Source organism: Peromyscus leucopus, chromosome 16_21 (assembly GCF_004664715.2).
Source record: "Peromyscus leucopus breed LL Stock chromosome 16_21, UCI_PerLeu_2.1, whole genome shotgun sequence".
Classification (NCBI taxonomy): domain Eukaryota; kingdom Metazoa; phylum Chordata; class Mammalia; order Rodentia; family Cricetidae; genus Peromyscus; species Peromyscus leucopus.
The window spans coordinates 8,987,367-9,000,378 of NC_051084.1; the positions used below are offsets into that span (position 1 = coordinate 8,987,367).

General features: G+C 56.7%; 1 protein-coding gene across 9 annotated transcripts in view; it reads right to left on the minus strand.

Moving 5' to 3' along the window:
* Positions 1-4,978: 4,978 nt before the first annotated feature.
* The window catches only part of Col11a2 (collagen type XI alpha 2 chain), a 29,614-nt gene continuing 21,580 nt past the window's right edge, over positions 4,979-13,012 (minus strand). For all 9 annotated transcript variants that reach the window (XM_037200193.1, XM_037200198.1, XM_037200195.1 and 6 more), the window contains 22 exons: positions 12,892-12,945; positions 12,672-12,779; positions 12,447-12,500; positions 12,183-12,236; positions 11,937-11,990; positions 11,759-11,812; positions 11,345-11,452; positions 10,959-11,012; positions 10,729-10,782; positions 10,564-10,617; positions 9,807-9,860; positions 9,489-9,596; positions 9,342-9,395; positions 9,180-9,233; positions 8,843-8,950; positions 8,674-8,727; positions 8,440-8,475; positions 8,183-8,236; positions 7,820-8,087; positions 6,892-7,004; positions 6,460-6,666; positions 4,979-6,004 (listed from right to left, as the gene is read on the minus strand). In XM_037200193.1, coding sequence (XP_037056088.1) covers positions 5,864-6,004; positions 6,460-6,666; positions 6,892-7,004; positions 7,820-8,087; positions 8,183-8,236; positions 8,440-8,475; positions 8,674-8,727; positions 8,843-8,950; positions 9,180-9,233; positions 9,342-9,395; positions 9,489-9,596; positions 9,807-9,860; positions 10,564-10,617; positions 10,729-10,782; positions 10,959-11,012; positions 11,345-11,452; positions 11,759-11,812; positions 11,937-11,990; positions 12,183-12,236; positions 12,447-12,500; positions 12,672-12,779; positions 12,892-12,945 — 1,899 coding nt within the window. In that variant the 3' untranslated portion in view covers positions 4,979-5,863. The remainder of the gene's footprint in view (positions 6,005-6,459; positions 6,667-6,891; positions 7,005-7,819; positions 8,088-8,182; positions 8,237-8,439; positions 8,476-8,673; positions 8,728-8,842; positions 8,951-9,179; positions 9,234-9,341; positions 9,396-9,488; positions 9,597-9,806; positions 9,861-10,563; positions 10,618-10,728; positions 10,783-10,958; positions 11,013-11,344; positions 11,453-11,758; positions 11,813-11,936; positions 11,991-12,182; positions 12,237-12,446; positions 12,501-12,671; positions 12,780-12,891; positions 12,946-13,012) is intronic.

The window sequence follows — 13,012 nt, forward strand, 5'->3', positions numbered from 1 at the left end:
ACAGCCTTGGTGCAGTGGGAAGGGGCCTGGACCTGCCTGGGCTCAGTTTGCTGGGCTCTGCTGACTCCACATGGGAGACCTTGATTTGGGGCATGTGGGGTGGCTTGGGAGACAGGACTGGGGGGTGGGAGGAGGGAGGAGGTGGGATCTGTGGGTGGTATGTGGAGTGAGTAGAAAATTCCTTAATAAAGAAAAATGAAAAAAAAAAAAAGAATTCTAAGCCAGGCATATTGGTTCACACCTGTAATCCCCAACACTTGGGAGGCAGAGGCAGGAGAGTCATCTACAGGTTTGATGCCAGCCTGGGCTGCAGTGAGACTCTGTCTAAGAAGAAAAGAAAAGCAGTCCCCACTGAGACTGAGGCAAACCTCAGTGAGAAGAGCTGGCCTCTGTCTGATTTCCATGAGGCGATGTGGACACAACAGGAGAGTGAGTCACTGTGAGTCCCACACTTGCTGGAGTGTTCATGGCTTCCGAGCCCTTCAGAGATGGAAGAGGCTGGGGCCATGGCCTTCACAGAAACTGCCGGAATGTGGAACATGGCGTGCATTCCTTCATCTCCTGTGCTTGGGAAAAGTGCAGACAGCTTGGGAACAGATTCACACATAGTGCAGAATAAGCCTTTCACTGAGACTAAGACCTGATTTGTTCCTGCATCTGGGCTGCTCAGGGAGGCATCCCCATTCTTCATTTAAGGTGTTGTGTGATACCATTCCTGATGAAATGTGAACAAACGTCTACTCACCCCAAACAGGGAACCAACAGACCAAAGTAAGGATGCTACCAAAGTCCAACTCGGGGCACCAGTGAGTTAAGTCTACTCGGGCCGCTATGGAGTGTGGATGAGAAATTACTTACAGAAGTCAATGATAGCTATACTATCAAGATCCCACTCCAGCACCGGTGATGGCTCATGAAACTGGAAACCTGGAGTGCAGGGCACAACTTGCAAGCAGCCTGATGTGTTGGGGAGCCTCTTCCAGCAGCTCAGCAGGCCTGAGTGTCTCCAAGCTGTCCTTTCTGCTCATATGCACTGAAGGGGAGGACCTAGTAAGTCTGGTCAGTTTCAGGGGCTTCCTGGAGCTTTTGAGTTGTTCACTTCCTGAGTTTAAAGGAGTTTCCCCGTGGGATGGAATGTTCCCTTTCCTTTAGATGGGCTTGAGTTTTAACATTTCCTTACAAGTCGGAGAAACAGCCCACAATGCCACTTCCCACTAAACTGCCATTCAGTACCAACAGGGCAGTCGTGAGCATCCAAGGCTTGGTGGTGTCACCTTCCTCAACAATCTGGAGGCTCTCAGAAGCCCTCCAGGAGGAAGGTGGCATGTGACTTTCACAGTCCTGCTCTACCAGGCTCACAGGAACAGGGGCCACACCCTCAAACCTGGGTCTCTACCTGCCACATAGAAACTTCCTTGGGAGGCAGGCAGAGCCTTGTCCCTCCTCCCCTTCCATCCTCTCCATTCCCACCTAGCCTGGTCCATCAGAACCTGGGCGGTCACCCAGCCAAGGCAGAGAGCAGAGAAGGCCACGGCCTTCTAGGATGTGCAGGGGTCCAGGGGCAGTGGTCCAAGTGTATTCTTCGTGGCTTTTGTTGTTTCATGTTGTTTGTTTGTGGTAAGGCCTTACAGTATAGCCAGACTGGTCTCTAACTCACTATGTAGCTCAGGCTAACCTCGAACTAAGCAATCCTCCTGCCTCAGCCTCCTCAGGTTCTGGATTTGCAGACATATACTGCCACTCCCGGCTTATAAGATTGTTTTAACCCGTAAGTCAGGGAAGCCCAAAGCCAAGAAGCAGCTGTGAGTGTGTGAGGCCGGGGGACTGCCTGTTGGCAATTTCCCTCCTCCCCTCATTCCTCCTCCTCTTCTCAGGCACCAGCAGGACGGTGGGCTGTGTCACCATCCTCTCCACAGTTCTGTCCCATTCTTGCCTGTTCTGGTGACACCGATGTCTCCCTCTAACTTGAGGTTTCAGTTAAACTTGGAGACTGAATTTTTTCTAGAACCGTCACCTCCTATAGGAACTGGTGTGGTCTGTCCCAGGGAGACCCTCTGTGGAGCCCCAAAGCCTTTGATTACTTTCTTTCTGATTCTCTTTCATCCTCCTCACACACACACACACTGCCCCAAGCCATCAGAGCCTCTGCCAGCACCCACACGCCCACATGCCAGGGCACCCACACTCCCCAGCCCCAGCCCAGAATACCACCTCAGAGTCTCTGCCCTCAACTCCTCCCACCTGCCGGGAGCCAGGCTCCAGGTTCCTAGAGAGGAGGGTGAAGCCACTGCCCGGAGAGGCTGTGAACCCTCCATTCAGCTGCCTCTGGGCAGAGCTGTTCATGACTCTTAGATCGGGTTGGTTGGCACAGTAATTTAATAGCCTGCTGTGGGTTGGCCTGAGGACCTAATCTCCAAATGTAAAAGTTATTTGAGTAACTGTGTGGCATTGTTTCCATGGAGAAAAGCTGTCTGAGCTCAAAGCAAAAGTGACCTTTGGGGACACTCCCCTTTGTGCTCTAGGAGTGACCTCTGCGGTTTAGTCCCAGCTGCAGAGAGAGCCCTGGCCAAACCTCAGCTCCGGCCCAACCCTGCTGGGAATGAGTGTAGGTGGGGAGGGTGAGTGTCTCTGAGGCCAGGGAGGGGGGGGAGGTCTCTCTCAGGACTTGACTATAGACATGGGAAGGCACACAGGATGCCCAAATCCCATCCCATCCTCTGTGACACTAGGTAGATGAGATGATGCCAACACACACACACACACACACACACACACACACACACACACACACACACACACGGACACACACACACACGGACACAGACATACTTCAGGTCTGAAGAATAGGGAATAAATTGATGAACAAAGAAGGAGAAAAGATTTAGTGATACTGTTGGGACTGCATTATTCTGGGTTGTTGTTTGTTTTTGAGACAGGGTGTGCCGGGCGGTGGTGGCGCACGCCTTTAATCCCAGCAGCACTTGGGAGGCAGAGGCAGGTGGATCTCTGTGAGTTTGAGGCCAGCCTGGGCTACCAAGTGAGTTCCAGGCACAAAGCTACACAGAGAAACCCTGTCTCGAAAAACCAAGAGAGAGAGAGAGAGAGAGAGAGAGAGAGAGAGAGAGAGAGAGAGAGAGAAGAGAGAGAGAGAGAGAGGGTGTCTATGTATAGGTCTGGCTGGCATGGAACTCGTGCAGACCAAGCTGGCTTTGAACTCAGATCTATGTGTCTCTGCCTCCCAATGCTCAGATTTTAAAGGCATGTGCCAGCATGCCCAGCCAGGACTGGGTTATTCTGACTGCCTTGCAATGGTGAAGACATCTTAAGTAGAAGACAGCAGAGACAGAGAAAAGGCAGAATGGGGCACCCAGATGCAGGAGGGATCTCCACCTGCCCTGAGGTCTCCACCTGCACTGGGGTCTCCACCTGCACTGGGGTGTCCACCTGCACTGGGGTCTCCACCTGCACTGGGGTCTCCACCTTTACTGGGGTCTCCACCTTTACTGGGGTCTCCACCTGCACTGGGGTGTCCACTTGCACTGGGGTCTCCACCTGCACTGAGATCTCCACCTGCACTGAGATCTCCACCTGCACCGAGGTCTCCACCTGCACCGGGGTGTCCACCTGCACTGGGGTCTCCACCTGCACTGGGGTGTCCACCTGCACTGGGGTCTCCACCTGCACTGGGGTGTCCACCTGCACTGGGGTGTCCACCTGCACTGGGGTCTCCACCTGCACTGTCTCCATCTGCACTGGGGTCTCCACCTGCACTGGGGTGTCCACCTGCACTGGGGTCTCCACCTGCACTGGGGTCTCCACCTGCACTGGGGTCTCCACCTGCACTGGGGTCTCCACCTGCACTGGGGTCTCCACCTGCACTGGGGTGTCCACCTGCACTGGGGTCTCCACCTGCACTGGGGTGTCCACCTGCACTGGGGTCTCCACCTGCACTGGGGTGTCCACCTGTACTAAATTCTCCACCTATGCTGAGTCTACACCTGCAGTGAAGTCTTTACTTTGCTGAGTCTGCACCTGCACAGGGGTGGGGAGTTCCTAGGATCAAAAGTGAGTGGGGTCCAAAGTCCCATGGTTTTGTCCTTCAGCAGGAACTGTCTAGATAGTGCACACCGGGACTCACCACAGGGAAGTGCTGGCGGTGAGGGTGCGGATAAGGCAAGTGTTGGATGTAAATGAAGGACATCCAGCCACGCCATCCATGGGCTATAGACAGACTAGAGGAACACACATGCGGTCTCCCTCCCTCAGAAAGGAGGGGCACCCAGTGGGTAAGGCCCTAGAGTAACTCTCAACCTCCAACTGACAGACAAGAGCAAGCAATGCTGTGTGAGGATGGAAGCCCCAGGAAAGCAGGAGGCCCCCTAGGGTGCCCAGCACCCAAGGATTCCTAACCAGAGCAGACCTGAGCTACTACTGAACAAGCCCAGAGAAGGGCATCTTGGGAAGGAAGGAAGGTCAGCAGTCTCCAGGCAGAGAAACTGTATACACAATATACCATCAACTAAAGATGCTTACATGTATGTGTGTATGTGAAAACATGCACATGTAGGAGGCTTGACTTCAGTTCTGGCTTTTGACAACAGAATATCGCAAGCCTGGGGTACAGCATGTCTTGGAAAAGGTGCAGAAATCGACATCTTGGAAGTGGGCTTCGTTACCCATTTGCACAGACTTTAGGCTGAACCTCCCGAGTTCCTTCTAACCTTGCAGACCCGAGGCAGCTGGATTTGAGGGCAGACAGAGGAGGCAAAGCTTACATCAACAGCAGCAGCCCTGTACTGGATTGGAGCCCTATGTACACGTCACAGGGGGCATCCGTTTGGGAGTCTGTTCTTGCCACCCAGGCTGTGTAAGCCCTGGGACCTGCTGGGGAACTCCTGTGTGTAGGATGAACCCCACCTTTTAGGGGGACAGGAGTGCTGTATGGAGCCTGGAGGAGACTGAAATAACAACACACATCCAGGAGGAGACAATCACATTATTTAACCATCAGTCAGGAGGGACTTGGGCAGAGGGCAAGAGGGCTCCTGGGATCCCTTCTGGCCATAGGCTGGACATTAGCTCTCTTCGGATCAGGGAGGTGAGGAGGTGCCCAGGGGAGGAACTGTGTGGCCAGGACAGTAAGACTTCAGCCACTGGAAGAACTTCAGTATCTCAATAACCTGCCCAGGGCAGGCCTTGCGCAGCCCTCCCTGGTCTGGTGTCCCCTGGAGAAGTGGCCTGGTCTTAAGTGGCAGGCCATTCCTGACAGGGACAGTTGGGTCACAGAGATTCCACCCCGGGGAGAGAGAGCTGGAGCCCTGAGGCAGGGGAGTGTGTGTGTTCCAGCATTCTTAGGACCCCAGGTGGGATGCGAGGAAGGGGTGTTCTTCCCAGAAAGCCACACCCACAGGCACCGTGGAAAACCCTGAGGGGAGGGTGGGGTGCTGGCCCACCCCTGTAGCACCTGTCCCCAATATCTGCTGGGGTTTTTTGGCATTTCTCTCTTTTTCTTCTTTGTTACTTTTTTTTTTCACTCTTTAAATAATTAATATAATTACTTTTTTAAATACAAAATACACAGTGTCCTTTCTCTTCCACTTATTTGGGGTGACACGCAAGTGTTTTAAATAAAGGTCTCAGCTCTCTAATGGGTCACAAGTGGGAGAGCTGGAGGCCCAGGTGCCACCTTCCCAGGGCTGTCCCAGCACCCCCTGGTTCACCCCGCCCCCGGCTGCTGCCCCTGACTGAGGCTCGAGGTGCCCTGGCCCCAGGCCCCCTAGATGATGAGGGGTCTCATGGGAGGTGGCATGAAGTCCGTGCTGTGCGACTTGGGCCGGCTTTTGGTTGACAGGGTCGGAGAGGGCTAGCCCAGGAAGCAGACAGGACCCAGAAGTACTCCTCCCCGCCTCGTGGGGGCCCCCAGGTCTGAGAAGGAGGCGTCCAGCACGGGCAGCTGCTCCAACACAGGTGTGCGCACCTCCAACACCGTCCGGCCTTGCTGGGTCTTGACAGAGAGTCAGGGAAAGAGAGCTGTGAGCATGGGGAAGCACCCCTCAATGGCCCCCAACCCCAGGCTTGCCTCTCCTCTGAGACTCCTGACCACATCCAGACGACTCTGGATGTGTGGACTAGGTGTGTCGGTACAAATGTTTGGACCCTCCGTGTGCCTCTGCTGGGCATCATCCGGAATGTCCACAACTGCATGGGCTTGTGTAACTCCATGCAGGGCTGGTGTGTGTGCGCAGGGCGCCACCTGGAGGGCTCACACAAGTTTGACTCCCGTTTTCCCTCCCTCCTCGTTCGTTAGCCTTTTAAGCTCCCTCCCCTCAGGCACACCTGACACCTGGAAACTGGACTCCTCCCTGCTGTTCCTAGGCGCCCGGCCGAAAGCATCTCCTCATCTCCTTCCCGTAGCCCAGATCTGGGACCTGCCACCCACCCGTCACTCCTGACTCCCACCTGACAGCCGTCTCTGAACTCCTTGACGTAGGGGCTGGTCTCGGGGCTCAATTCATCCTCATTGGCCCCCCGGAGTCTCAGGGGGCCATCCTGGGGTACTACAGAGCAAGGGTAGGAGACGTCCTGGTGGGCAGAGACGCTGAGCAGACGCAGGAAGGTGAGCTGGACCACGCCCACCGGGGAGCCCTCAGAGTCCACATAGGAGAACTGGGGAGAAAGAAGAGTCAGGGTCCAGGGAGCAGCCATAGACAGGGTAAGGGTCAGGGGAGACATTGCAGGCTCCTGGGAGCAGCCACAGACGGGGTAAGGGACAACAAACTTCAGTCTTGGGATTCGAGGAAAGAGACAAAGAAACCATCAAAGGTCCCACAAAAAGGAGAGAAGGGTCAGGATGGGCAAGGGCAGGCAGGCTGAGGGCCAAGCAGCTCGTACCTGTGTGACGTCATCCCTAGGTGTAACACAAGTCTCCCCTCCTGCTGTAAAGTTGCAGAACACCCGGAAGGCATCCCGAGCACAGCCCTGGTTGGGGTCAACCCAGTACTCTCCTGTCAGGTGAGGAACATGGAGGTCAGGGTCACAGGTCCCATGAGCCACGATACCCCTCCATCCACATGCTTCCTCCCCTCCCTCTGCCCCAAGGCCCCCAGCCAGAGCCACAGCCCAGTCTCCCAGTGCTTTCCCACTCACAGCCCTGGCACATCTCCAGCCCTGCCTCAGTTTGCCCTGTCACCTTGCAGCCCACCCCAGTCTCTGGTTGGCGCCTGCATCTCCAGAGATGGGCTCTGGGCTCCCCTGCAGGAGTGTGATGTGTAGTGGCGATGTATAGCTATCTGTATGAACTCAGGTGCGTGCTCACACACGTGCATGTATGTCTGCTCTTGTGGACGCTGCTGCTCACAGATGGAGCGGCGTCAGCTGCTGAGACCCTGAAGAACTTTTCACCCAGCTGGATGTTTCAAATTTGCTACAGTTACAAACCTGTAACTGTTACAAACCTGTAACCAGTGCTTGTTACAAACCTGTAACTGTTACAAACCTGTAACTGTTACAAACCTGTAACCAGTCCCTGTTACAAACCTGTCCCTGTTACAAACCTGTAACTAACTGTTACAAACCTGTAACTAACTGTTACAAACCTGTAACTGTTACAAACCTGTAACTGTTACAAACCTGTAACCAGTGCCTGTTACAAACCTGTAACTAACTGTTACAAACCTGTAAGTGTTACAAACCTGTGTTACAAACCTGTAACCAGTGCCTGTTACAAACCACCCCATCTTCACCCCACTCCAGCACCTTCCCTCAGATCCCCCCTCCCAGCAGTCACTCTGCAGCGCCCCGGCCTGAGGCTGGCGCTAACCATCAGGGAGCTCGGGGTGGCACAGCTTCAAGTCCTGGCAGGTGCGAGCAGGGCTGTCCTGGGTCCCTGTCGGCTTCCTCATCTGCTCGATCTCCTCCCGCAGAGAGTCCAGTGAGCCAAAGATCTCCTCCAGCCCGGCAGGCATGCCCGGGGCCCCACCAGTGGGCTCAGCCTCATCGTCCTGCATCAGTTGGCTGCCGTCCACAGAGCGGCGGGTCTTCTTGGGCATCTGGATGGGCAGTGGCTGGATCACCTCGCCCGGGGGGCCCTGGGTGGAGACAGAGGGGGTGCAGTGACGTCACGGGTACAACAGGGTGCTGCCCAGCCAGAGCAGCGGGTGTGGCCTCCTCTCTCCTCACTCACCGGGTGTCCTGGAGGGCCCTGCACGCCCTTCTCTCCCTTGGGTCCGGCCGGGCCCTAACAAAGGAATTAATGAGGTCAAGGAGGGGTCAAGAGATTGAGCATAGAGTCAAGGTCACAAAAGGGTCAAGTTGGTCTCTTGGCAAAAATGAAGGGTTCCCCACTGAGAAGGGGGATTGTGTGCATTTGCCCTGGAGAGTCAGGGTTGGGTCCAGCTCAGGGAGGGCAAAGTCGAGGCTAACAGGTCACAGGTCACTCACTGTGGCTCCTTTGGCTCCTTTGGGGCCAGCGGGTCCCTGTGAATGAACAGAAGGGGTCAGCACAGGAAAGGGCACAGGAATGGAAAGACAAAGTCACAAGTCCCCGGGACCCTGGGTCTCTATGGGAGGGACCTGAAGACATGCAGAAGAGAGAGCTGGGCGGCGCTGAGGACCGTCCTGGGAGGTCTGCAGTGGGGTGAAGGGATTAACAGGAGGGGTGGATGAGGCACTTACGGGCAGGCCAGGAGGCCCTCCAGGACCGATGGGGCCAGATGCTCCTGGGATACCCTAGAACAACAGCATGGGGACAGACTGGGTCCCTCAGTCCCTCCACCCCACAGCCCAGTTCCCATCCCCGCATCCAGCATTAAGTCCACCCTACCCCCAGACCTCCTGTACCCACCGTCTCTCCCTTCTGTCCAGGGGAGCCCTGAGGGCCAGGAAGGCCCCGGTCACCCTTCTCTCCTTGCTCTCCAGTTGGCCCAATCAGTCCGATGAGACCGGGGTGGCCCTGGATAAGGGGAAAGGTGGTCATCGGGATGCTAAAAGAACAAACACAGATGGAGAAAGACAAAAAGACAGGGAGACGGATGTGGGATCTGGAGAAAGCTTCAGCTGGGAATGATCCCATGAATAAGACCCTGAGAGCTGGGTACGGGAGGCCGGGAGCAGAGCAGTGGGCACAGGCCATCCTCGTGGGATCTGGGGCTGAGACACACGATCCAGCACCTGTCACTCACCTTCTCTCCCTTGGCTCCAGCATCACCCCGGAGGCCAGGAAGCCCCGGGGGTCCCTGTGGGGAGACAAGAAGTCACTCTCCTCAGAGCTGGGACCAGTTCACCTTCCACTTCCTCCCTGGCTCTGGCCACTCCAGAGCCACCCATATATCCCAGTCACTTACCACAGGACCTGGGGGTCCAGCCTGGCCTGTGGCTCCAGGACGACCTTGTTGACCCTAGAGATTAGAGAGAACACCCCGGGGTCAGGAGGATTGTCCCCACATTACACACCACCCATGGCCTCCCAAATCCTTCACACTGCAACTCACCACTGAGCCTGGGAGACCCCGCAGACCATCAGGGCCAGGCTTTCCCGCCGGGCCTGCAGGACCTACAGGGCCTGTCTTTCCTGGGGCCCCGACAGCACCAGGGTCCCCCTGAAACACACAGAGAGAGCTTGTCCTCAGAGGCAGAGGAGGGGACGAAGGAGGTCTAGGGTGGAAAGGGTGAGGCAGGGAGGAAAGCCAAGCCTCAGGCGCCCTGGGGGAGGGACAAGTGGGGGGGGGGGTCCAACAGGGAGGAGGTAGACAGAACGCCAGGAAGGAGAAGGCAGGGTAAGGCCCAGCGCCCAGGGCGGCCTCTCTCACCTTGGCTCCCTTCTCTCCTTGTCGTCCCTCTGGACCAGGGGTGCCAGCAGGTCCCTGAAGAAGACGGCGGGGAGGAAATGATAGCAGAGACCAGGCTCAACTCAGCTCCCTCCTGTCATCTTACACACACACACACACACACACACACACACACACACACACACACATGCACACACACATATGCACATACACATGCATACACATACACATATACATGCATACACACATACACACACCACACACACATATTCATATACACATGCATACACACATACACACACCACACACACACATATATGCACACACGTACATATACATACATACACATACACCACACAACACACAACAACACACACATACACACACACACACACACACACACATGCACACACAGAAAGGACCATTCACAAATATTGAAGACAGGAGCAACCACGCCCACTGTTAAAACAGAGAAGCTCTGTGCATGTGGTGAAGAGCCACTGGCCACTTTCCCTCATCCCACCTCCTGCTCCAGCAAACTAAGAGGCTTCTGGAGAAGCCTCATCCTGTGTCCATTTTGATAGGTCTGTAAGTAACACAGACAAAAACCCAGGGCCCAAAACACCCCATGTATCAAACACCCTGAAGATGGCCAGCTGCGTGTGCCACACATGAACCAAAGACAACCAGATAACGGCATCTCCCTGCCCATCACTTGACATCACCTCACCTCCATCCACCCCACTCCAGGACAGACAGCTGAATCCACATCACTTACCCGCTTCCCAAGGGGTCCAGGGGGCCCATTCTCCCCGGTGGGACCAGGGGATCCCTAAGGAGGGAGGATATGAAGGGTGAGCAGGCTCCAGCCAAGAGGCCTCTGGGAACAGGTACAGACCAAAGCCTTGGGCTCAGTGGGAAGGGAGGGGCACTGGTCACTCACAGGCTGTCCTGGCTCGCCATCCTCTCCCCGGTCACCCTTGGCACCATCCTGGCCCTGAAGGGGTGAAACAAAGTCAGAAGAGGGTCCCCAACCCGGCTGGCATCCACTCCTGCCATCTGCCACTCACCCTGCCGAACCCTAGCTCCTCGAGACCCAGGCCCACCTGCTAAGAGAGGCAAACCCACAAAACCCCACCATCCTGACCCCTCCCCTTCCTCTATAAGACTTACCCGTGGGCCAGCTTCTCCAGGGGGCCCAGGGTCCCCAGGAAAGCCAACAGGACCCTAATCCAGAGGGAGAACAAGATCAGCATCACAGCTCCCTCAGGCCGCCCAGAGCCAACACAGAGCATGGACACATGTCACCCCTGCAGGAGGGTTTCCTGCGCCCCTACTCCCTGCCCCATCCCTTCAAACTCCTTTATGCTCCCAGACTCACTGTGGGAGATCTCTCACTTCCCTCTGCACTCCTCCGCAGGAGACCGCATTTCCACAGCCTCCCTCCAGGCATCACCCCCACGCTTGGGCTCCCCACATTCCAGGGTGCTGATGCCCACCCACACCAGGATTCCAGGGTCCCCCATTCCCAGAGCCCCTCCTTTCATCCCCAGACTCACAGGGTTCCCCTTGGGGCCATCATCGCCTGTAGGGCCTTTAGGCCCTGGTGGTCCAGCCTCTCCCGCCTGCCCAGCCTCTCCTTTCTCACCACGTTCACCACGTGGACCCTGCAGGGTGAGTGGAGGGAGCAGACGGTCTCAAGGTGCTCTGGAAGGTCAAGGTCTACTCTAAAGACAGCCTCTGCCTCCCCTCCGTCACTTGGTGACCCTGGGACAGAGTCAGGCCTATGGGGAGTGTCCTGGCCCCTCCTCCTCCCTGAATCAAGGAAATGGTGGCCGGGCTCCTTCAGGCCAGAGAGGAAGCCGGGAGCAGACTTCTGGGCTGCGGAGGTCCCAGATCAAGAGGCAGAAAAGGTGAGGGAACAGTTGAAGGTCAAAGGGGTCAGAGGGCAAGGCCTTGGGATTGTCACTCACCTTGACACCCGGCTCACCCTGGACACCTGGAGACCCAGACTCTCCCGGCTCCCCCTACAAAGAGATGAGCATCAAGTTCCCCCCAAAGCCTGACAATCCCACATCTCAGTCAAAAATAGGCAGAAATCTAACCCTCACCCCCCTGACAAGAGGGGTCCATTCACCCCTCTTCAGCTACCTTGTCTCCAGGGGGACCCAGGTTCCCAACACCTCCAGGGGGACCTTGTGGGCCCTGGAAGAGAAAGAGAAGCCGTTATGAGGGGAGCCGGAGGCCTGGCTGAGCCCAGCAGGGAAGCGGTGGCGGAGGTCCCAGGGCCACCGGGCTTCTCTTGGTACCTGGGGCGGGACTAGGGTTTGGAAAAGGAGGCAAAAGACTAACTACATTGGTCTGAAGGGACAGGGGACAAGGGACAAGATGACTCACGTCAGCACCATTGGGTCCGGCGGGGCCGCGAGGTCCTGGAGGGCCAGGGGGTCCCTGGGCGGGTGGGGTATGAATTCATCAGGATGGGGAAGGAAGGGAGAGAAGGAACTCCAGGGATGAGCAGGACGGTAGGGCTGTGTGAGCAGAGGTCCAGGCAGAGGGCAGGTGGCGGGGCTACATGCAAGCCGTGAGGCCGCAGTGGAGTGTCAGGCCGGGGACAGGCGGGGTGGCAGGCGGGTTTGGGCCAGTGAGGGTCACACTTACCATAGGCCCCACGTCTCCTGTTTCTCCCTTCTCCCCAGAAGGTCCTGGCAGGCCCTGTGCACAGACCCAGGTGACCAGGCCATCGACACCCAGCCCATCATCACTCAGCCCCACAGCAGGCCCAGTCCTCTGTCCCCACCTCCCCAGTCTCATCCTGTGACTGGCAGAGCGCTCACAGACCCGTCCAGAGCCTTGCTCTCAGGCCCTGTCCCCATCCCAGCTCACCTGGAGGCCAATGGGTCCCGGGGGCCCATTGAATCCTCTTGTCCCTTCGTCGCCTTTGGCTCCAAAGTGTCCCTGGGGCCCCCGAGCTCCAGGCTCCCCATCAGCTCCCTGGAGCAGGGACAAGGACAGAATGATAGGCCACGGGTCATGTGTCCTCCATCCATAAACTCACAGACCTGAGTACCGGGCACAAGGACGGAGGGGAAACTGAGGCACTCACCGCAGCTCCGGGCTGCCCCACAGGACCGATGGGACCAGGAGGTCCAGGAGGGCCCTAGGGAAGAAAGGAAGTCAGAGGTGCCAGGACAGGTCGAGGGGAAGGGAGCATATCAAGGGTGGGA